The sequence below is a fragment of the Corvus kubaryi genome, unplaced genomic scaffold, assembly GCF_017639235.1.
Source record: "Corvus kubaryi isolate FWS band 111438036 unplaced genomic scaffold, C.kubaryi_AGA036_p1.0 37352, whole genome shotgun sequence".
Taxonomy (NCBI): Eukaryota; Metazoa; Chordata; class Aves; order Passeriformes; family Corvidae; genus Corvus; species Corvus kubaryi.
Genome location: NW_024581114.1, coordinates 3,683,268 through 3,704,493, shown reverse-complemented (window position 1 = coordinate 3,704,493; position 21,226 = coordinate 3,683,268). Strand labels below are relative to the sequence as shown.

The following is a 21,226-nucleotide window of genomic DNA, read 5'->3' as shown; positions in this document are numbered from 1 at the left end:
CTTGCCATTTCAAGAGGCAGAAAACTGTTTCTTTTCTTGGTGATCATTCTTTCAGTGAGTCTTTTCTCTGAACCAAATAGTAATCAAAGCTGGTCCTGGATTGATCGTGTGCTAAGCAGCTTCCTTGTTGTAGGGTGTCATATCTTAAAAACAATAATAAATTAAACCACCTCACAAAACACTAGCCATTAAGTGGAAATAGCACTTTCTCCTTAGACTGAGAAGTTTATTTAGCAAAGAAGGGGATAACCTAGTGGTTAGAGCACAGACAGAAATCTTGTAGCTTAGATTAGATTGCTATTTGAGTTTTGTCTGGTTACTTTAACTCCTTGTTTTCCCACCTTCACTGTGAAGCAAAGAATTCCCCTGTGTCATGCCATGCAATAAAGCTTGAATTTTGACTGGGCAACAAATACATCTGCATGCATGGGGATTTTATGTCAGAAATCTGAGTTCTGTCTCTGAGTTCCCACGCACTTGCTCATTTTTTCAGTGAAATAAGTCTGGCTTTTAGAACTAGCGCAAGCAATTACTTAACTCCAGGGACCAATAGGTGGAAACATGTCATTTTAAAAAAATTATTTGGTTTTGCGGATCTCTGGGACTTTGTATTAGGCTGGAATATCACTGCTGCAAGTGATGTCTGTAGGCACTGGGTTTGTTCTATGCTCCAAGAAGACCAGGGCTGGTTGAGCCCTGGGCTCCTTGTGCTATCGGTCTGACAGCAGAAAGCTCTGCTGCACATCATTTCAGCATAAGCATATGGGTGAAATGGACCTATAATGCATAATTGTAACAAGTAACTAGAATACTGCCTATGCACTTCCAAAATTGGCTGGGTTAATAAAACGTGCTGATTGCTCCCTGAGGATATCAAGGGACTGGATGATATTAGTAAGGGTCACCAGTTCAAATCTGGGGCAAGTTAGCAGTGACTACAACAGCCATGTTACAGGCCTGCTGCTTTTCCCTAAGTTCTTGCAGACAGGTATCTCTATCACTACTGTGTTGACAGATGGATTAAAAAAGGAGGATGGGTCTGTATGGTGCTGACACAGGGCTTCAGAGACGTCAGTGTTTTCCCAGTTCTACTTGGGATTTCAGTCCCCTTTCCAGCGTAAGTTTAAAGCATGAAGGTGCTCATCCATGTTCTCTGGATTCACAGTCCTTAAGTCCCACATCTCGCAAGTCTGTCACCTCATCTATGTAGTGGAAACAACAATTAATTTGATTATCATGTTCTGTTTTTTGAACAACAATGGTTGATTTCCAAGTTTCCATGAGAAAGGAAAGGTGGGAATACTCAGCTATTGCTCTTGCTACTGCTGGTTTTGGGGATTCAGTCTGTCCATCCCGGACAGAGGGTGTTTCTATCTTGGGAGGTAAATTACCATCACTATACCTGCACAGTGGTGCTACATTGTTTTTGTAAATGAAAGGCAACAGTCCTGAGCAGTAACACACTACAAGATCCCCACCTGCACCTCTCGGTGAGCAGAGATTTTCTGGATGTGCAGCTTTTGCCTCCAGGTTGATGCTGCTCAGGAGTCTGGGTATCAGTATGCCCGTGTGTGTAGGAAATTGGTGGTTTCTGGCTGTGCTCTCTGCAACATCCTGCCCCTTCAAGACACATGGGAAGCTGAACAGCATACCATGCTGAGAAGGAGGGCAGCTTCTGGTCAGGCACTTGTATTTTTGCTGCCTTAGCTGCTGTTATAAATTCCTCACTCTGGCCTTTCACTTCTGATATTTTTCCCTTGGCCAAATCAAAGACGGTTTTGTTACCTCCGGCTCCCTGCAGATGTGGCAGCTTCAGGCAATGAAATATGCTCCAGCCTTTAAAGGGAGGACAGGGAACCTGCTGCTGGGAATCTGAGATGGAGAAGGGTTTCGGGAACAGGACCAAGGCTTTTGCCTTCGTTCAGCCCTGGCTGCATCCCTGTGCATGTGCAAAACCAACAAGCCTGCTAGTTGTGTGCTGGGAGGATAGATCAAGGTGCTCCGGAGTGCTGTAGGATTTACAGTGTGGATTGAAAAAACACACAGCAGCGTGTGTAGGTGGCACTGAGACATGACTGCCTCTCCTTGCCACTCCCCACTTGGGCAAGCAAGGTCAGCATAGCTCCTAAATGAATACATTCTATAGTAAAATGGATGGATTTGGGAGCAGTTTTAGTATTTGTGCCTAGAAGGAAAAAAGAGAAGTAGCTGGGATTGTCTGAGCTTCCCCTGGAACTAGATATGGAAGAGTACAGTTCTAGTGACTGGGCATGGATTTTTATGGTAGATGTGAGAATTTGCTTTAGGTTCCTGCAGTCATTTCCCTCCTTGTTTTTCCAGTGGTGCTCAACAAAGTTGGGATTTCAGATTCCTGTTTTCAAACCATTCAAAAGCTTGAATGTACTTGTAGGACTGAGACCCAGATGATAGTGCACAGGAGGGAGAAGGGATGAGTGTTTCGCTGGAGTGATGCTATGGAGTATGCTCCTGTGCTTGCTAATGGACGGTACTGAGCTTACTGTGATCCCTTGTTTGTAACTGTGTGGATGCTCATGAGACAGAGAGCCCAAAGGTGCTTCTTTGGTCTTTACTGTTCATGGTGGGAGCCCTGAAGGGCTGCAGTGCAGCACAGCAGGCTCTTGACTCAGGCAGTTCCTGGGGGAATCCCTCTTCTTTCCCCATTAGTGACTGCCCTCATGTTTGGGATAAGAGGAGCATAAAGCCCATCTTGACTGAGAGGCAGTGCCAGGGATTATGGAATTACTATGAAGGGTTGAAGTAATTATTCATATCCTGCTACATGATCATCATATCCCGAGGGACCTGGTGGAGGGTCATGGGACTTGTTTGAGAGCTGAGAATCTGAGGGATGGTCTGGAGGCACCCTAGGGCCACTGGGTTAGGGCCCTTTGCACTCTGGAGGAAATTCCCTTACCCCCACATGTACATCTTCAACTGCGGACCCAGCGGCAGCTGTTTGAAGTTGGAGGAAAGGGTGGAAGTTTATCCTGGAGGGCCTGCCCCTGTCAGCAGCCTTGGGTGGGTGGAAGGGGGAATCTGGCCAGTGAGCTGGTGAATGCACACAGAAATGATTCTGGGAGCCAAGGCTAGTCCTGCTGATGTGGCCCTTTCTCCTGCAGCAGATCATAAAATATGGCTCAAATTTTCATTACCGCCTGTATTGATTATCTTTTGGGACAGATGAATTATAGGGAACATTAAATTTAAAAAAAAAAAAAAAGGGAAATATTTGAATGAGTTTGGGAGGTCGATGCCAGAAAGGCTGACGCACCAAGCCTTACCGGCACTTCCCTGCTTTGTGCATCTGCTGGGCCCTTCCCATGGTCCCCCTTGGGGAAGCCTGCTCAGGGAGCTCCCTTTGTTCCTTTCGGCTGCCCTTGGGGAGCAGCAGGCTCTGCAGTGGCCATGGGCTAGGCCAAGAGACAGCCTAGCAGTGCAGACAGTGGCTGGAAGACTTGGGTGCTCTTCCAGAGTCCTGCCCCATGCCACAAGTTCTACCTTCTCTGGGGGGTCACCCTGAGAACCTTCCAGTTAAACAGTAATCCACAAGTGTCTGTCTGGAGCCTACTTTGGGATTCTCGAACAAAAGGGGAGAACAAGGGGCTGGGAAATGGCCAGGAAATGAACGGGGAAAAGCCAGGTCATTGCATTTGGTGACACATTTGGATCTGGTGTAAATGTATGTGTGGAGGCCAACAGTGAATCATAAAAGTAGTGATGGGCTTTGCAAGGTTTCTTTCTTTCCCTGCACCACATCTCTTCTGTGCTGAGGGGTCAGTACTCCTCTCTTCAGGGTTCATGGAGCACAGGAACTAATTCTTGATGGGGTTTGTGGTCAGGGACCTTTGGCTTCATGTCAGAGAAGTGCCGGGATTGAATCATCCCACTGTTAGTGTGGCACACTGAAGTCAAACCAGCCAAAGAAACTTCTGGCTTCTTACCTGGCTCTGGCCAGCTCTGATTTTGAGGATGATCCTTGAACTTTGTTCCAGTGGACTTTCTGTGCCCATTCAGTTTTTCCAGGTTGTACCATATGCCACCCAATGCTCTGTCCAGGTGTTGACCTGGTAAGGCTTTGTCCTCGGCTCACTTCCCTGCCTGTATTCCACAAAAGTGGTTGAAATCCTGTAACCTGAAATGCCATCAGCATGCTTTCAGCAGCTGGCAGTGGGGAATAATGGATGTTACCCCTTTGAAAAGAACCGCAGCTCAGAGCACTCTTCCCTTTCCCAGTGGTAGCAGGAGAGTTCTGGAGCAGTCACACAGGAGCTGGGTGGCTGTAAAATCCCTTCTCTGCGCTTTGTTCCTGGATTGTTTTCTGTCAGTCAGGCCAGCAGCCAGTGCTCCTGAGGAATTCTCTGTTTTCTTTTCTAAGACTGAGAAGAATGCAGCCAGGGTCCCTCTCCAGCCACCCACAAGACAAACATCCCCCTCCCAAACGCTCATTTGTGTCCGGACATTTGTGTCCGGCGCAGTCCTCATACCCCACTGCTGCAGAGAAATCTGGGGGGACACCCCTTGTCCCCTCACCATCCCCTGCCTGCCACCACCACCAGCTGCTCTCCTGCAGGTCAGATCAAGCAGCCAAGGCATGAGCTCTGCTTTTGGGATATTTGCTTGTGCTGCAAGGGTGCCCTTTTTTCACCCGTGCATGCAGATTCCCATTTGTCTGGTCATACAGCCATTTGGGTGAGTTTTGCCAGTGCACTCTGCGTGTGCTGCTGGGCAGAACTGCCTCTGCCTGAGCCCCTGCCAACCTCGAAGAGCGCAGGTGCTCCGGGTATGCTTGGAACACCTTATGCATTCACTGGTGTGCCTGTGTGACCTGTCAGATAAACCAGCTGTACTAAGGTGTGAAGATTCCCCCTTGCTTGTGGGAGATTTTGGTGCCAGTGAGCGGGACCACCGTTCTGAGTGCTGAATGCACAGTTGCGTGTATGTGTTTCACTTCCTTGCAGATCCCTGCTGATTTCACAAGACATCCACAAAGCTTTGGCTTCACCTGGGCAAATGCAAAAGGTGGTGGTTTCCATGGCTCCACAGCCTAACTCGGGTGACACACCCTTTTTGTGTAAGCTGGCTCCCTGGAGTCGATTGTTTTTTGGCAAACAGCTTCATAAACTCCTCCAACAATTAAACTGGAAAGAAAAAAATAACCAAACACAACAAAACCCATGCATTATGGAGTGAGACAGCAAACAGGTTGGAGCAACTCCCCCACCAGCTCTATCCCTACCAGCTCTGTCCCCTCAAGCCCCCGGAGCCAGGCAGGGGAGCGGCCCCAGCTGCACTTGATGGACTTCGTTTGGGAGGTGCCTGGGCTGCCCCAACCCACCAAGCTGCAGTGAGCTAACAAACATGAAGGAAAAGGTCATGTTATTCACTTTTATTTTTTCAAAGCTGCAAACATCCCTCTCTCTGGGAGGGGAGGCTGCACAGATGCCAGCTCAGATTAATTTAAATATTTACCAATCCCTTTTTTTTTTTTTAATTGTGTGTTTGTGCTCTGTTTGTGTCCCATAAAATACCTGGTGTTTTGGGCGTACCCCGTTTGCAGGGTGCATGAGATCACACTGAAAAAATGCAGTGAAAAACATTTTCATGCCACGACACATCCAATAGGATTTTAAATTAAGATGGAAGATTTTTTTTTTCCCTCTCTTTTTATCTCTGAAGTTTGGGTGAAAGGGTCTTTTTTTTTCTGTTTCTTTTTAAAATTCTTTTACTTAGCTGGGAAGAAAAAATGTCATGGAAATCTTTTAAAAGTTACTTTTGCTTTATCTCACCGTGTCAAACATCAAAGGCAGCTGTTGGTGCTGGTCAGAGCCCCCATTAGTGTGTGTTTCTGTGTTGTTGGCTGGATTGGTGGTGTGTTCCAGCAGGTAGGCAGTGAGCAAGGGAGAAATCCAGAGTCTGCAAGCCAGAGCCAGCTCTGAACTCCTGAGTGTGTGACAGCAGCTCCACTCTTTTCCCTGCCTGTCATTCCTGTCTGTCAGACTTGCTTTGGGGCGAGTGCTGTCTTCGCTGTTTGTGTGTCCCTGGCACAGGGGTCTCATCTTGTTCAGAGTGCTGGGCTTCTGCTGTAACACTCCCAGGTGAGCTTCCTGCTGAGCTTTTCAGGGCAGTGACCCTTAGGTGGGTGTCCCGGCACCCCTGGGCCCAGATGCTCGTGGGTTTGTGTGCCTCAAGGACTGAGCATGGCCCAGGACTCAGTCTGGGCACTGGCATGTTGTCCTCTCTGGTATGGGATTTTCTATATCCTTTTGTCCATGGAGACTTAATGCTCCCCTGGAAGGGAAATTTTCTTTGTGAATTCAAGCAATGAAAGCACTACTGGCATTCATCCCACCTCCTTTTAATTGCTTTCCATGCCCATTGGGTCATAATCTGATGCCAGCTACATCTGGGAAGGTACAGAGCTGTTCCTTGGAAAAATGGAGCATCTCCAAACAAAACAGTACTGCTGGGATCAGGATCCGGCCATCTCCTCTCTAGAGAGCCAGGCTGGGCTTGGCCCAAACCATGAGTCTTCTGCAGGGGCTTTTGGTTTTACTGCACCTGTAAAGGATCCCAGCTTGAGCCTCCCCACTATGAGCAACGGGGTCTGGAACCTCTGGGTCAGGAGAGACTTGGGGGCGAGGGGGCAGAGGCGGTGATACCCCTGTAAGCTCATGGACCACTGGGAGTTGGCACACAAAGCCAGGTGTCAGCGCTGGGACACCGGGCACAGCTGCTTTGTTAAAAGCCTCAAGGCTGTCACTGGTGCTGTGACTGGGGCAGGGCAGGACATTCGTATGTGTATGTCTGTTCGAGGAGGGATCGGCACTGCTGGAATGTGAATCCTGTGTTCCTGCTCTGCTGTGGGGAAGGGAAAAGAGACGGGGGAAGAATCAGGGTGGACGTGTGGGGAGGGCAACAATTGGCTTGCCTGAGCCGTTAGCCAGAATATGAAATTGGACCTGTTACTTTTGAGGAATGTAGGGCAGTGGAGGAGAGATGTTGTGTGAATGTGCACACGGCTCTTGCCTCAGTGTCCTAGGAAAATGCCAGAGCACAGGATGGCAAGGAGTGGTGCTTACCCCACAGCTTCAACTCCACCACTGCAGTCTTTGATCACTTATTAGTTTGCTATTCCTTCTGCTTCTTGCTGTAATTGTTACAAAATGTGCTTTGGGAGGGGTCCAGGACTCCAGGGCCCAATTGCATCTGCCCTGATTCAGAAAGTGGGTCATGCTGCTTGGTCTGGGAAGAAGATACTCATCTTGCTTAGCATGATATTTATTAGGAGATAGAGAAGGGAATGCAGCCACACTCTTGCCTAGAAAATTGCTCTGGGGGGGATAGCAAAGGACTTGTGAGGGCAGAGCGTGTAAAGTTCTTGCACATCGAGTGCCTGCTGAAACCTTGCCACATTCCCTGTGCCTGTGTTGCCTGCTTCCCTCATGTCAAGACGTGGTGAGGATGGCAGGACAACAGCGGAACTGGGGATGAGGAAGGGATTTGTAGCTGCTCACTCAGCAGCTGCCAGGCAGCGATGGGCTTTTTACGTTTCTTGGAGCAGAGACTGGTGAGAGTAGAGAGAGGGGAAGACAGTATCTGGTTTCTTTGTAAATACATCCTGTTTCACAGTCAGCCTAACCTGGTTAGGGTTTGCTGCTGGACAAGTGACCAGCACCCTCTGCAAATACTTGGCAAGGTATGACACAGTGCCCTGTAAGGCAAGAACCCTCCTGCAAAGAGCAAGTAGAAAGCCTTGATCCAAAGCCCAGAGTAATTTACTCTGTGCTGTATCTATCTCTCATTAAGCAACAGAGAGAAGGAAACTCAGTACACAAAGCAGATGATGATGGGTCCAGCATTGCTGCAGCAGGGTCTCACAGCAGGGACTGCCACAGACTGCCTGAGTTGGGGCAGGGAGGGTGGAGGAGTAGGGGGGCCGGGGGGGAGCTAGGAAAGCACAGCTGATCCTGCCAGGCTGGCTGGGCCTGTGCTGCTACTTGCTGTGAAATCACCCTCAGGATTATCCAAAGGAAGAACTGGCAGCTCGAGTAACTTGGAGGGCCGGATTCTCAACTCATTTAAATTGGCATGACTTCACTAAAGCCACCGAAACGGCACTGATTTTACACCAGTTGAGCATCTGGTCCAGAATCTGCTGAAAGAATAAGACAAAGAGGGCATGAAACAGAGGTTTGGTAGGGCCCACTTAAAAGCCTGGGGACTCTTGGGCTGCCCTGAGTGGAGAGTGGGTCAGCACGTCATTTCCAAATGTCTTGGACAGCTCGAAAGGGCTCTGAATTTTTGTGGCCATCGTGAATGCCAAAGGACAGCTCCTTTGGGAGGGTGCTGGACCCGCCTCTTTGCCTGCACTTTGGAGCACATGTTGTCAGGGATTGGTGAGAGTGTCGCCCTGCCAGTGTTACCTGCTCCTGGTGTTTTAGTGGGACTGTGATGAGAGGGGTCAGAGGCACTGACACTTGTTGAGCTGGCATGTCATGGACCCCAGGCGCATTGTCATGGGTGCTCTAAACCTGGCCCGTCTTTTCCTGTACATTCAACATCCCTTGTATCCCTTGCAGCGTGTGATGCCACTGGCGAAGGCAGACCAGCGGCTGTGGCTTCAGCCTCACACCACTGCCACCACAAGTTTTAATTTTGCCAAGCCTGTGAGATGATGGGAGGAAAGTTCCCACTTCAGCAAAGGACAGGAGCCGGTGTCCATGTCCCAAATCATGCTCCACTGAGCAGCGTTAAGCATGTATGTGCAGAAATTGTTGGTTCGCGGTGTGGTAGGGCAGTTGTTTTCCCAGCTCTGCACCTTGTTCTTAGGTGGGGGTGTTATGGGATGTACACAAGAAGGTATGCTGTCACATGTTTTTAGAGGTTGTTTGCTGAAACACCGGGCTCTTGGGACCTGTAGGGATGCACAGAATTCCCTCCAGCCCCTGGCACATGCTCACGTCCGGGGTGGATCTGGATAGAGTTTTAGCAACTCCCAGTGAAGCAGTTCAGGGCCGGAAGTGAAGAAGGGATAAAATATCCAGCTGAAACTCCTGTAGGATGTAATTACCTGAGCTGGAAGCTGGCCAGGACAGCAGGTATTGTGCATCTTCTGCTGTTGGTATCAGAAGCACCTGGCATTACAGGAGAGGTGGTCAGGACCAAGGGGTGATGTTCGTGCGAGGACAGGACCGCTCCCCGGAGGCTGCCTCTGTGGGCATTTGGCATAACAGCTTTCGAAGTCACTTGGTGTTTGTTTCCATGGCTGTTCTGAGCATGTACCATGGTGCCTATAAAATGCTCTTGGGAAGCTACAGCCCATGGATGGATAGCCTTATCTTGACTCTCGTTCAAATGCTCCTACTTTTAGATTTAAAAGAGGAAAAAAGCTTGAAAACAAAAACAAAACCAAAACCAAACAAAAAAAAAACCCCAACCCAACAACAAAACAAAACAAAAAAACCGAAGGAAATTGACTTCCCAAAAATTACACTAAGCTAACATTGGAGGCCTGGCACAAATCCATTGCAGCCAGGAAACTCAGAATTAACCAGTGCACTCCCATGGCTGCTAGGAACAGCTGTATTCCAGCAGCACAGGCCAAAGCTTTCAGACTTGGGGGCTTGGGGATGAAAGTCCTTAACGTGTCTCTGAAGTGCAGCAGGAGGTGTTTTCGTGCACCTCCATGCATGCCAAAAAAACCCCCAACCCGGCATTAGATGCAGGGGCAGCTTTATTCTTTGGGGAGAGGGTTAACAGCAAATGTGACAAGTGACACCAGCACATGACCAGGGCTCTTTCCCCAGGACTTTTTTCCCATGGGCCCTGTGTTGGTGGAGCAGGGATAGGGCAATGCAGCAGGGACCTGCAGGCTGCTGCTGAGGACGCTGGGGAATTTGCATCCTAGCCCAGGTTGCAAGTGAGGACAAAGTTGACTCTTCATTCTCACTTGCACATGACACAGCATCCCATAAATCAGTGTGAGTGACAGCCTCAGTTCAGTTCAGGGAGAAGGGAAGGGAGGGGAACCAGGTCAGGGCAGGGGGCAGTGCTGGGGCTGTGCGAGCAGCTGGCCCCGAGCGGGTCACAGGAAGAGCCTCCCAGAAGAAATTGCAGCTGGACTGGCAAGTCAGAGACAGCCTGAGCTGGCCGAGTGGGGTGGAAGGAGACCAGCAGAACACCTGCTGCTCGCCTTGGGCTGATGCTATCAATGTCAAATGTTTGCGACGGCTCTTTTCACTCATCAGTGTTGGAAAAGCATGGAACAGGCTCCTGTACCTACAGCTGTGGAGGCTGGCACTGAGAGTGGGACAAAGGGCCAGCCGAGCCTCTGCTGTCCCCAGCTGTCCTCGTTTGCCAACCTGCCTTTGCCATGAGTTTTCCGAGCTTTGGGGTACTGCAGACAGCAGACCTCATGTCAGAGCATTGATAGTATCTCATTTCAGAGGCTGGGGGAGGTCGGGATGTGTTAAGGCTGAAAATATTTACAGGTTTTGAAGTTGAAACACAAACAGGAAAAGGCCTTTAAAAAGTGAGTGTAGTGGATATTCAAAACAGGGATTGCCATGGAAACGCCACAATATTTGCTTAAATTGACACAAAGATTGCTGGTTGCAGGGTTCTGACTTCTTTGGCTCCATTTTCTTTGGCCCGACACCTATCACAAGTTGATCTCAACAACCCTCTTTTGTTTTGCTTCTTTTATTTTTGTCTGATGGAAATTTAAAAAAAAAAAAAAACACCACCACCAAAACCCTCCAGTCTACAAATCCCACCTCATAGAAGGGCCTGAAGCTTCTGAACTTCTGACAAAGGTTGGAGCTAAGGCATTTTATAAGTTTGGAAGTAAGGTAAAAGTTCTTGTTATTTTAATCTGTGCATTTGTTTATTTCCTTTAATGCAGGAGTAGAAGGGAATTGTCTTAACTGTCAAGGGGAGCAGGGAGAAGGGCAAAACGTGTTGCAAAGGTAGCAGTATGTGCCCAAGGAGCATAGGACTTTTGCAGTCCAGCTCTTGGACCAAAATTTGAGAGATTTAGCTGTAGTTCCTAATTCTGCCTCAGATTTGCCAAGTGAGCTTTGACAAGTCCCTTAATTACTGTGGGTTTCACTAAACTGCAAATAATCATTCTCCTTTGTCTCATCTGGTGGTATGTGTAACATTTTTGGGCATGAGATTTGATGTGGGGGTGGACAAGGAGTTCTGTGCTGCTGGATTCCCCCCAAAGGAGGGATGGCAGCACAGGCTCACGTGGGCAGCAATGCTTAGCTGGCTACAGAGGGAAGCTCTTTGCTATAAGTGGCTTAGTACTATAGGCTGCTTCTGCCACTGATTGACCTGGATTTTTCTGGGGAAAGTTGGAGTGTGTGGCCCACTGAATGGTCACCTGGGTGGTTTGTACCTTGGCTTTTGAGTTGCTAGTACCACACATGGCAGACAAGGAGATGGGGATGCAGTGTGTTCAGCAGGGCATGGGATGCCTTGCCTTGCTGGCCTCTTGTGTCTGACCAAGGGCTCAGGTCTGTGGGTGGCTGTGGCATTTGAGGCTGGCGTCACTGCTTGTGCTCATGATTCACCTGAGCTTTGGTACTGCTCAGTAGGGAATATTCATTTCCTTTTGAAACTCTCCTCAGGGAAAAGAGACTTCACCAAGTGAAGGGAGGCCATCTAATTCACACTGTCTTCACCTGAGACCACCTCCAAAACAAAGAACTTGACTTTTCTCCTGGCTTTGTACACTGGAATGGACCTTGAAGCCTGTGACTTCTCAATGCAAGGTACTAGCTTTTGTTCTGTGATCAAACTGCTCTGAAGTAGGACTGGAGTGAGTGATTTTGGCTCTCCATAGCCTTCATTCCAGTTCCTGGGAAATCTCTAGCCTATGAAGTTTGAAAGAGCAGCTGGAAGTCAGTGGTTTAGGTGGTAAATGCATGGTGGGATGTTGGTTTGTCTTCGGCTGGCTTACAAGTAGGACTGGGTTTACCCCTGCCATCGCTGCTCATCTCTTCACAAACACCCAGCTGACACAGCAGAGTGCTGGTTTGAGCAGCTTCTTCTCTTCACCTCCTTCTTCCTAATGAGCTGCTGTGCAGTATTAACAATTAGCTAAGTTGTATGCATGGGAGTCCCCTGGGTAAGTATTGTGTGGGACAGTTTCTGATTGACTTGTTTCACAAAAGGAGTTTGAGGATGTCTGTGGTCACGGTGGGTAACTCAGAGAGGTTGTGAGGGGGTGGGACTCCGTGTTTCTAAAAGCTGTTTTACTTTCTTCTCTACTTGCCTGCCATCACAGCTTGTCTGCAAAGAAAGGTATGACACAACAATGGGATGATGTATTTCTTCTCGGTGGGATGGGGATTTGGGGGGTACGTGGTGGCACTGCCATACTGCTGCAAGTAAAAGGGGCTGAGGATCCTCGCTGTGTCTGGCCTTTGCATGACATCACATGTGCTCTGTAGGGGGCAGAGAGGTGTTGTCAGGGAGTGTCTCCATTCTGTGCTGACATCATTAAATGCTGATGATGCCTGAATGAAGATCAGCAACTGAAGTGCCTGAGGGGATTGGGTATCATCATGTTCCTCTATTTTTTGCTGCTATGCCATAAACAATACCTGAGCAAAGCAGTGTGTGTCCAAAGCTGTTGGGGGTCACAGGTGCAGCTGAGACCTGAACTGGAAGGATCTGGGTGGAGGGACTGTATTGGCTTAGCAAGAGGGGAGATGAGAAAAGTCACACGGCTGAGATGTTGGTCTGGGGCTCCAGCTGTCCCTGTCCGTTGGTGGCTGTGTGTGGCACAGAGGAATTTACTCATGTTCTGAGTGCCCTAGCCCTACCTGAAAGACCAACAGCCATGATCCTCTAAGGCTCAGCAGGGCTTAGTTCTTGCCACATGTTCAGAGCCTACAGACCTGAGTGCTTTCAGTAAGCCTGCCAGTAAAGAGTGTGCTTCAGGATGGGATAGGGGTGAGCTATGCCTTCCCACACCTTCCTACTGCTGAAACACCTCCAGGGTCTGTCATGCTTTATTTGGAAAGCGTGGTTTGAGCTATTAATGTAGGGAACTCTGGTCTTTTTCCCTGTGTGAGCTGTTCTGGTGCTTGTGTCCCCTTTTAGAGCAATGGCACGTGCCTTCCCAGGCCTCCAGAGGCAAGAGAGCTTCCCAAATAGGAGCTCTGCCTGAGGGAGTAAGGTAAAGGACCATGAAGAGCCTTAAGGTTTTACCAAATAAGACACAAATTCTCAGGTTTGACTGCAGCAGGTGACTTTTCTGCCAAACAACCCTTATGTGCCTCTCCAGAGAGGTCCAACATCCAGGGGGAAAAACTCTGCTGAGGAAGCTGCCTCATAAGTTCTGGGTCCATTTTTCCATCACAAGGAGCTTTACCTGTGACCCCTGTCACAGGTTTCTGCTTGTGTAGCTCCTGATACTGAAAACCCTGCACTGTCCATCTGACCTGGACCTGGGATGAGCAGAACCTCTGAGACGAGAAGGTAAGAGGAGACTGATACATCAGGAATTCTTTAAGTGCCGAAGTGATCCTTGAGGTTCAGGTTCTTGCAAATCAGTTATCCTTTTCCACATTTGTCTCCTCCCAGTACCTACTGGGTGCATTGCTGAGTGTCCTTCAGGGGCTGCTTCCTGAGGGACAGTAGCTCATTAGACAATAGAAATATTTCCCTGGACTCCAGCTGTTTTCTGAGGTCCCCCTAGTTCTACAAACATCACTGCAACGAAGGAGATGCATTTAGCCTTTCAGGCATGTGGCTTTGTGATCTCTCATGCTCTGGACTAGAAATCCCTGTGTTCCAGTCTTCAGCCCTGGAGCAAGTTGTATGGCTTCTACTTTCAAAACAAGCTCAATTTACTTTGGGCTACAGAGGCTGTTTGCACGTTCTCCAGAGCCCATCCCTAGGCTGTGATTGCTTTTTCACTGTTTATAAGCACAAGCTGGCTGTTTAGTCCTAGAGCTATAAGGGTTGGAGGGGGTTTTCTTGTTCAGTTAATGAAGGTAGACTTTTATGCAGGGGGAAAAAAGCTAAAAAAGTGTGGGAAAGGGATTAGAAATATCTGCTCTGTCTTTGTTTGAATTTGCAAAATATTCCCCCCTGTTTAAATCCTAAAGTAAAGCTAAATTTGGGGGTTAGCTTGGACTGATGGCGTTATTTTTGCTAAGATCCTTGGGATTCCTGCATGGGCACAGCAGCGAAGGGAATGAGAGGGGAATACTGCCTTCCGCAGAAGTGCAGCTGGGCCGGCCCAGCCTGCCCTGACGGCTCAGATCCTGAGCTGGGCTGGGGAATACGAAACAGCCTTGCAAAATCCTTGTGGAAATTTACCCACCTGTGTATGAAATCAACTTGCCTGCCTTTGCCAGGAGGAGTTTAACTTGCCCATTAAAATACACATCTATTTATGTATTACATGTTCTGTGAGAGAATTTTTTCCCAGGCAGTTACAAAACTCAGTCTAGACTGTAAAGTGTGGCATCTGGTGGTAACATGCCATATACATATATCTGAATACAGTATCTCCTGTATCACCCTGCTTGGGAGTTAATAGCACATATCTGGATTACAGTGAGGCCGTTCCGTTTGCAGCACACTATCCTTGGATAAATGCTTGGCCTGGTTCCTGACAGTGCTGGTCTGAAAGAGGCTTTACCCTGCTTGCTTCCATCCAGGTACAGCCAGGCAGGCATTTCCATGCTGCTTGTCCCGACCTGTGGCCCCACAGTTCAGGTAGGCTGGAGGCAACAGTTCCCAGGCGGAGCTCTTCCGGCAGGGCTGAGTAGAGGAGAGGGAAGATGTTAAAAGCCTGTCTGGGTAAGAGCAGGGTTGTCACATCCATCTGCTCAGGCCCTGACGAGCAGCTGATCCATATTGTTAACATATTGCCTGCCATATGGGCTAGCTCAGCTCTCCAGGAACGCTTGGGAGACCTGACCTCTAGTGTGACAAGATGTGAGCATGAAGGACAGGTTGACAACAGCCCTTGGGTCTTGGAGTGTGAAACCATGTTTCAGCCACTTCCACTGCCTTCCCCTGCGCTTATTCCCGCGCTCCCTCGTCTTGCCTCACTCCCTCTCTTCTGTCTCTCTGAGGGTTTTTTCCTCCCTCCACTGTTTTCCGCATCCCTGGTCTGCGCTAGATCAATGACCTTCACTCATAACCAGACTGGACAGTTCTGACTCCCTCCCCCGGGCCTTCGATCAGATGTTTAGTTGGCGGCTGTGGAAAGCTGAATGGGGGGGAAGTCAAAGGAGGGGAAAGAGGATCATGTGCTTGGCAGGCCTTATAGCTGTCCTTACCATATCTGGTCTGGGAATGGGACTGAGGACTGATCCACTAAGGTCCTTAGCACCTCCTGCTCACTTGGATAACAAGGGATGCTCATATAACCTCTTGATGGAAGGTGAAGTCCACCAATGGGATCTAAGCAGGTTGAAAGGTCTCAGATGTTCAGGAAAGGGCCTTGATGCCAGAGTTCAAGGAGGGAACACTTAAAAGGCTCTTGAGAAACATGGAGTGAGTCAATTTCGAAATAAAGGTAAGGGCAGCCCAAAGCCCTTCCAGAAGCCCTGCAGTGCCCAGCAGCTGGTGATTTTGCACCTACTCATGAGGAGGAATAGTTGTTTGAGGGGCAAAAGCTGAAGAGGTCTTCTGGCAGTGAGGAAGTTGGCTGAACAGGATCCCTCCCAGTGCTGAATGAGGCCTGACTACAGAGCCTGTGGTGCGGTTAGGTGCAAGCACAGGACTCGTGTGTGTGGATATGTGGAGCAGCTTAGCCCTAAAGGAGCCCAGGGCTTCAGTGGGGGCTGGCAGTTGCCTGGACGGCTGTCACACTGGAGACCAGCCTGCACCAAAAACTCAGATGGATAAAGGGATGTTCAGTACTGGAGGAGACAGGACTGGGCCAGGCTTTCATGGGTTCAGACCTTGCTTTCCCTGTCACCTTCAGTCATTCTTTTGGATTCATGATGTCCTCAGTCTCCTGGAAATGTTGCTGATGAAGTTGGCTATCTCCTTCCTAAGGCTTCTGTCTTCACAGCTGAAATTTATGGAGGTTAAATCCTGGTGCTAGAGAAGCAAGCACCAGTTTTACTGTAGACCTCAGTGGCATTGGGATTTCAGCCTTGGCTCCTCAGAAGAGGATTGGGATGTTTCCCAATCTTTTTTACCCATCAGCTCTGTCAGACCTGCTGGCATGACTCATTTGTCTTTTAGTGTCCCCAAGTAAGGGTTGCCTGGTTTTTTTACATGCCTGTCCTGTGAAAATCAATTATCCTCCAAAAAGATTTTGCCCTGTTCTTCATAAAGGTTTTAGACCAGTTTAGATGCTTTCATTTCTCTCCTTCCCCATATATCTGCAATTGCACTGATCTTTAATAGTGTTTATTTGTAGAGAGGAGCCCACTGAGATATTGCAAAATAAAACATAGTGATGAGTCGTGGTTTATTTACTCAAGCTTCACTGATGTAACAAACCTGATTTTATGTTAATAATGACTCAGAAACAGAGCTGGGAGGAGAAGCCAGATCTCCTGATTCCTTTAACCATCCAACAGTATTTCTTCCCGTCCTTTGATCCAACAGCAGTTCTCTGAGCTGGGATACAGGCAGTAGTTCTGTGGTGCCCTGATGAAACAGCTGGCTGAAAAAGTAATAGTAGTGCTTTGCAAGTTTGCAGGGTTCCATTAGCATTTAGGAGCACATTCAGCTCTAGTAGGCACTGTATATACACCGTCTGTCCGTCCGTCAGGCAGCTCGCCAGCCAACAGGGACGCTGACCTGCGGAGTTCCTCAAGGAAAACCAGCTGGAAAGCACTTGGAGCAATCAGTGCTAAGTATGCACATGAGTGTTCAAGGGAAATGCATGTTCAAAATGTAGTTCATAGAAATCTGTTGATAAAACCAAAACATTTTAAAAATGAACAAATAGTGTAAAGTGAATGGTAGCTGTTCTCTGATGTCTTCTGCTGGGGGCTCATTCCAGAGCTGGTGCTCAGCCCATGGGCAGTGCCAGAGGTGAGGCTTATCTCACTACTTGAGCTGAGTATGGAAAGGCTCTTTTAGCATATTGCCTCTGACAAATTATGTGGTAGTGCTGAGGCTCTTTTTTGCTATTACTGCAGTTATATATTAACTATTAAGAGCCACAGGTAAGCCATCTGCTGATGCACGAGGGCTGCATTTCTCATCAGCAGAACTATCCTGATTTTTGCCAGGGCAGTTTACAGTCTGTCCCAGTGTCTTTCTTGTGATTCTTGCTGAGTTTGTCTAAGCTGTACCTTAATAGAACATACAAGAGAAAAGGGGAGAGGACAAACTAAGGTGAGTTTGAAAGTAAAATGAGCAAACAATATTGCTAGCCTCGTCCTTTCAGAAGTCAAAAGCTACTCCCCTCCTCCCTGCAATTATAAGACTTAATAATACCAAGGTTTCTATGGTTCAGCATGCACACAGATCGCATTTCAGGTTGCTGTGCCCTGAAAGCAGGAGAACAGAGGGAGCAGAGGGAGCAGAGATAGCACTGTACACACATTGTTGTACAAAACAAAAATCTTACGTAACTTGCAAGATCTCAGACTTTAAGAAAAACGTGCAGATTTACAAGGTTGACATCAGTTGGCACATAGGAGCAATTTCTACTTGATTACCATGTCCCTGAAGTATGCTGACCTAGAGAACAGCCTACTCAGGAACCTGGTTGCCATCGTCCCTTGGCAGGGCTAGTTACAACAGGAGCTGAAGTCAGTTGTCCTGAAAGCCGGGAGTGATTTTTTTGGTAGACTTGTTTTACCTGGGGCTATCTGGCAGTGGAACAGTGCAGATCCTACCTGTGCTGGTCACATATGGTATGGAGCAGAGGGGCTTTGTCCTCTCTACATCCATATTTGAGGAACTGGGAATTGGATGTCCTTGATCCCTGATACAGGAATAAAGTGAGGAGAGCTTCTTGGCATCTTCTGCTGTAGCAGCACAGCCCAGGGCTCTGGCTTTTGCCCCAAGAGGCTCCTTCCTTTGGCCATGAGACTGGTGTATCCCTGGCTTTCCCAGCCCAGAGGGAGCTGCTGGAATATGAGGGGTGCTTCCCCCACTTGTCCCTGACTTCCTAGTGCTGCTAACCTGTGGGAGACCAGCCAGGGGGAAAGTGCAGTTATCCTTCCCTAGAACTGGATATCCAGGCAGAGCCTGAACAAGGAAACAGGGACCATTTCATATGCATTTGGAGAGCTCTCAGGCTTTTGGTCCAAATTTTGAAACTCCACACAAATGTTCCCCTAGCAGAGTTCCCTCTCCTTTCCCAGCTGCAGAGAAAGGTGAAGGTGCTTCCCAGGACCCCACCAAATCAGTCACCTACCAACTTCTGTCCTTGCTCTTTGAACCCTGCCACGCTGGCTGTCCTCCCATTATCCTCCTCTGCCTGCTTCTTCCTCATTCCCCTGTGCCACTTTTTATGGGTTCACCAGAAAGGAGGGGAGATTTTTCTTCCCCTTGTTTGCTTCACACCATTACTCCCATCTGTTCATCCAGGCTCTTAGTTCCTTTGTTTTTCAGAGTCATGTGGATTTGGGTGCAATTTACACTCTCTGGGATGCTCTTCTGGACAGTGCTGGTGTGGGAAGGAGGTCTGGTTCACAGGCTAGCACAAGGGGTGGGGGAAATGTGCATCTTCAAATTAATCAGAATTTTCTCCTCCAGAAATGCTAATGGGGGAAAAGCAATTAAAGCAGCCTGTTTTTTATTAAGTAATCTGTGTTAAGAGCTTGTAATGAAGTTTAGCGCCGTTGTGGCTCGATATTTCAGCTTCATCGGTTTGAGTCAAAACAATCCAAAGTGGGAAGGGAGCAAGGAGGTGAGCTGCTCCCCAGCATCCATTGTGCTGATTCTTGTTCCAGCTCGTTCTTGCAGATTTCCAGTGTAATGCATATGAGACCACTCACTCTTTATCCTGCCCAGGATGAGAAAGGGAGTTTTAAAGCCTGCCATGCAAACTGGATGGCTTCTTGTTTAAAATAACTGTTCTCAACGTGAGGGTGGCTGTGGCCCCTTGGAACAGACTTTGCCTCGTGTTTTGGGGTAGTACAAACACCAAGTTTTCCATAGGGAGCAATGAAAGGACAAGAGACAGCAGAAGCGAGGTGACACTGAAGAGCAGTGAGACCCCCCAGCTGAGTGCTGCATACCTCTGAATAGGTTCATAAACCTTTCCTAACATCTGGAAAAGTTTTAGCTGCCACAGGGCGAGGATGGGGATGATACCTGCCATTTCTGTCCTCTGCACCTCCAGGCCTGTGCTCGCTTTGCTCTGAACAGCATGGCCCTGTGACCAGGAGGACAAACTGCTGGGGGCTGTGAGCAGCTGTGGAAGCAGCCCATCTCCTCCTCCTCTCCTTCCCCTCACTCCCAGAGAAGGAAAAAGAAAAAAAGGGACAAAGTCCCTTTAAAGAACTACATGCCAAGCCTCTGCCGTCCTGTTTTATCTGAAGTCCAACCGCATGTTGTTCCAGGGCCGATCCGCTTTAGCTAATTAATAATCTGACAGGAGCCACCCAAGGGATTAGCTGCTGAGATGAGCTAGACCAAACCCCCAGCAAATGAGCCCCACGCTCCCTGGGGACTCAGAGGTGACTTTGGGGGGCAGGGGGTTGCACCACATGCAGAAGGGTGTCAAAGCCCTGAAGGGGATTTATGGCATCTGGGAGGGTGAAGGGGGAGGTGAGGGGTTACAATTTATGAGATGTAAACTAATAAATCAGTTAGTTGAAGAGGGGAAAGGGGGAAACACCAAATTAAAAGATAACGTCTTAAAGGAACAGTGTAAATTGATGGCGCTCCCTGTGGCAGGGGACACTAGGAGAGTTCCCAGTGCAGACCAGTTGTACCTTCCTCTGCACTGGCAACCTGGGAGAGAGGAAGAGGGAGACTGCAAAGCAGAAGAAAAAGGGGTGCTGATGGGGATTGGAAAGAAGAGAGATGCATCTTTTTGCAGTTTATGCAAACAGTTGATGTGTTGGCTTTTGTGGCAGAGGCCACCTCTTTTGATGGCAGAACACAGGGGCTGTGGTGCCCCTGGCCGGCGAGAGCTCAGTGGGTAAGGGGGGCTTGGTCGTCCTCTGCACTCAGTCCTCGCATTCAGTTAGGCTTCCTGTGGGGGAACGCTTTGTTTCCCTACTTCTTAAATGGGATTAGTGGAGAGAGTCAACTTGGAGCAAGACAAAATTACTGTCAGGAGAGCTGTCTCAAGACAGTGTGATTTTTTTTTTTTTCTCCAAAATTGCCTCTTCAGTGAGTCTTCAGGTGATTGTGAGGTTTGGAGTTTGCTCCTGAAGAAAGTGCTTGGTTTTGTTCTGGAGCCTTGTAGAGGTCTGGAACTTCCTGGTGGTGAAGGTCCATTTCAGATTCTCTTCTGATTTCAGGAGCTGCTGTTCCTGCTGGGCAGGGCAGTGGCCGTGGGCACAGGTTTTCCCCTGCCTCTTCCACTGCCCAGTCCCAAAGCTGGTTTGCCTTTCCATACCAGTCTCTTCTGGTGCCTTGAAACCTCTCCTGGCCCACAGTTCATTCTGAGAGCATGCCCAGGCCTCAGCTCTCTCTAGGGGCTGCTGTAATGCAAATGGTAATGCAAGATGGGATTTCCAAAAGCCGCCTTAGGGAGATTTGTAATCCCTGCCCCATGACGGTGCTAGACACAAGCTAATGGAGAGGAGCATGTGTGAGCCCTCTCTGCAGAGCCAGAGCAAACCTCTGAGCCCTTGCCAAAGGCCAAGCTTTTGGCATTGTTCCTTGCAAGGGCAGGAGACTCCTTTATTTCCTCCATCCCCACCTAGCCTGCAGCAGACCCGGGGAGCGAGGCAGTGGCTGTGGAGTGGCCCACTGTCACAGGAGCCAGGTGAGCTCCTCCTGCCCCACCCCAACCTCACCCCACCCCATGGCCTGGAGCCAGCCCAAAGTCTCTGGGCTGGCCCAGCGTGAGCGACAAGCAGCCCTGAGGTGGTCGCTGTGAGCACCTCTTTGCTGAAGGGGTTGGGATCATGTGGATGCTGCCCTAGGGGAGCGTAGCGCATAGCCTGCAGATTGCTCTTCCAGTGGGGCAACTGCGTTAAGCCAACAAAACTCATCTGACTACTTCTACATATTTCCATCTGGAGAGCTACCTTGCAGCTTGCAGGGTCCCCCACACAGACATGTTGGGCTCAGGTGGCTT

At 48.9% G+C, this 21,226-nt stretch overlaps 1 protein-coding gene across 5 annotated transcripts in view; it reads left to right on the top strand.

Moving 5' to 3' along the window:
• The first annotated feature begins 11,654 nt into the window (after positions 1-11,654).
• CASZ1 (castor zinc finger 1) overlaps positions 11,655-21,226 on the top strand; it is a 164,756-nt gene continuing 155,184 nt past the window's right edge. For all 5 annotated transcript variants that reach the window (XM_042032196.1, XM_042032200.1, XM_042032198.1 and 2 more), the window contains exon 1: positions 11,655-11,798. In XM_042032196.1, the coding sequence (XP_041888130.1) occupies positions 11,765-11,798 (34 nt within the window). In that variant the 5' untranslated portion in view covers positions 11,655-11,764. The remainder of the gene's footprint in view (positions 11,799-21,226) is intronic.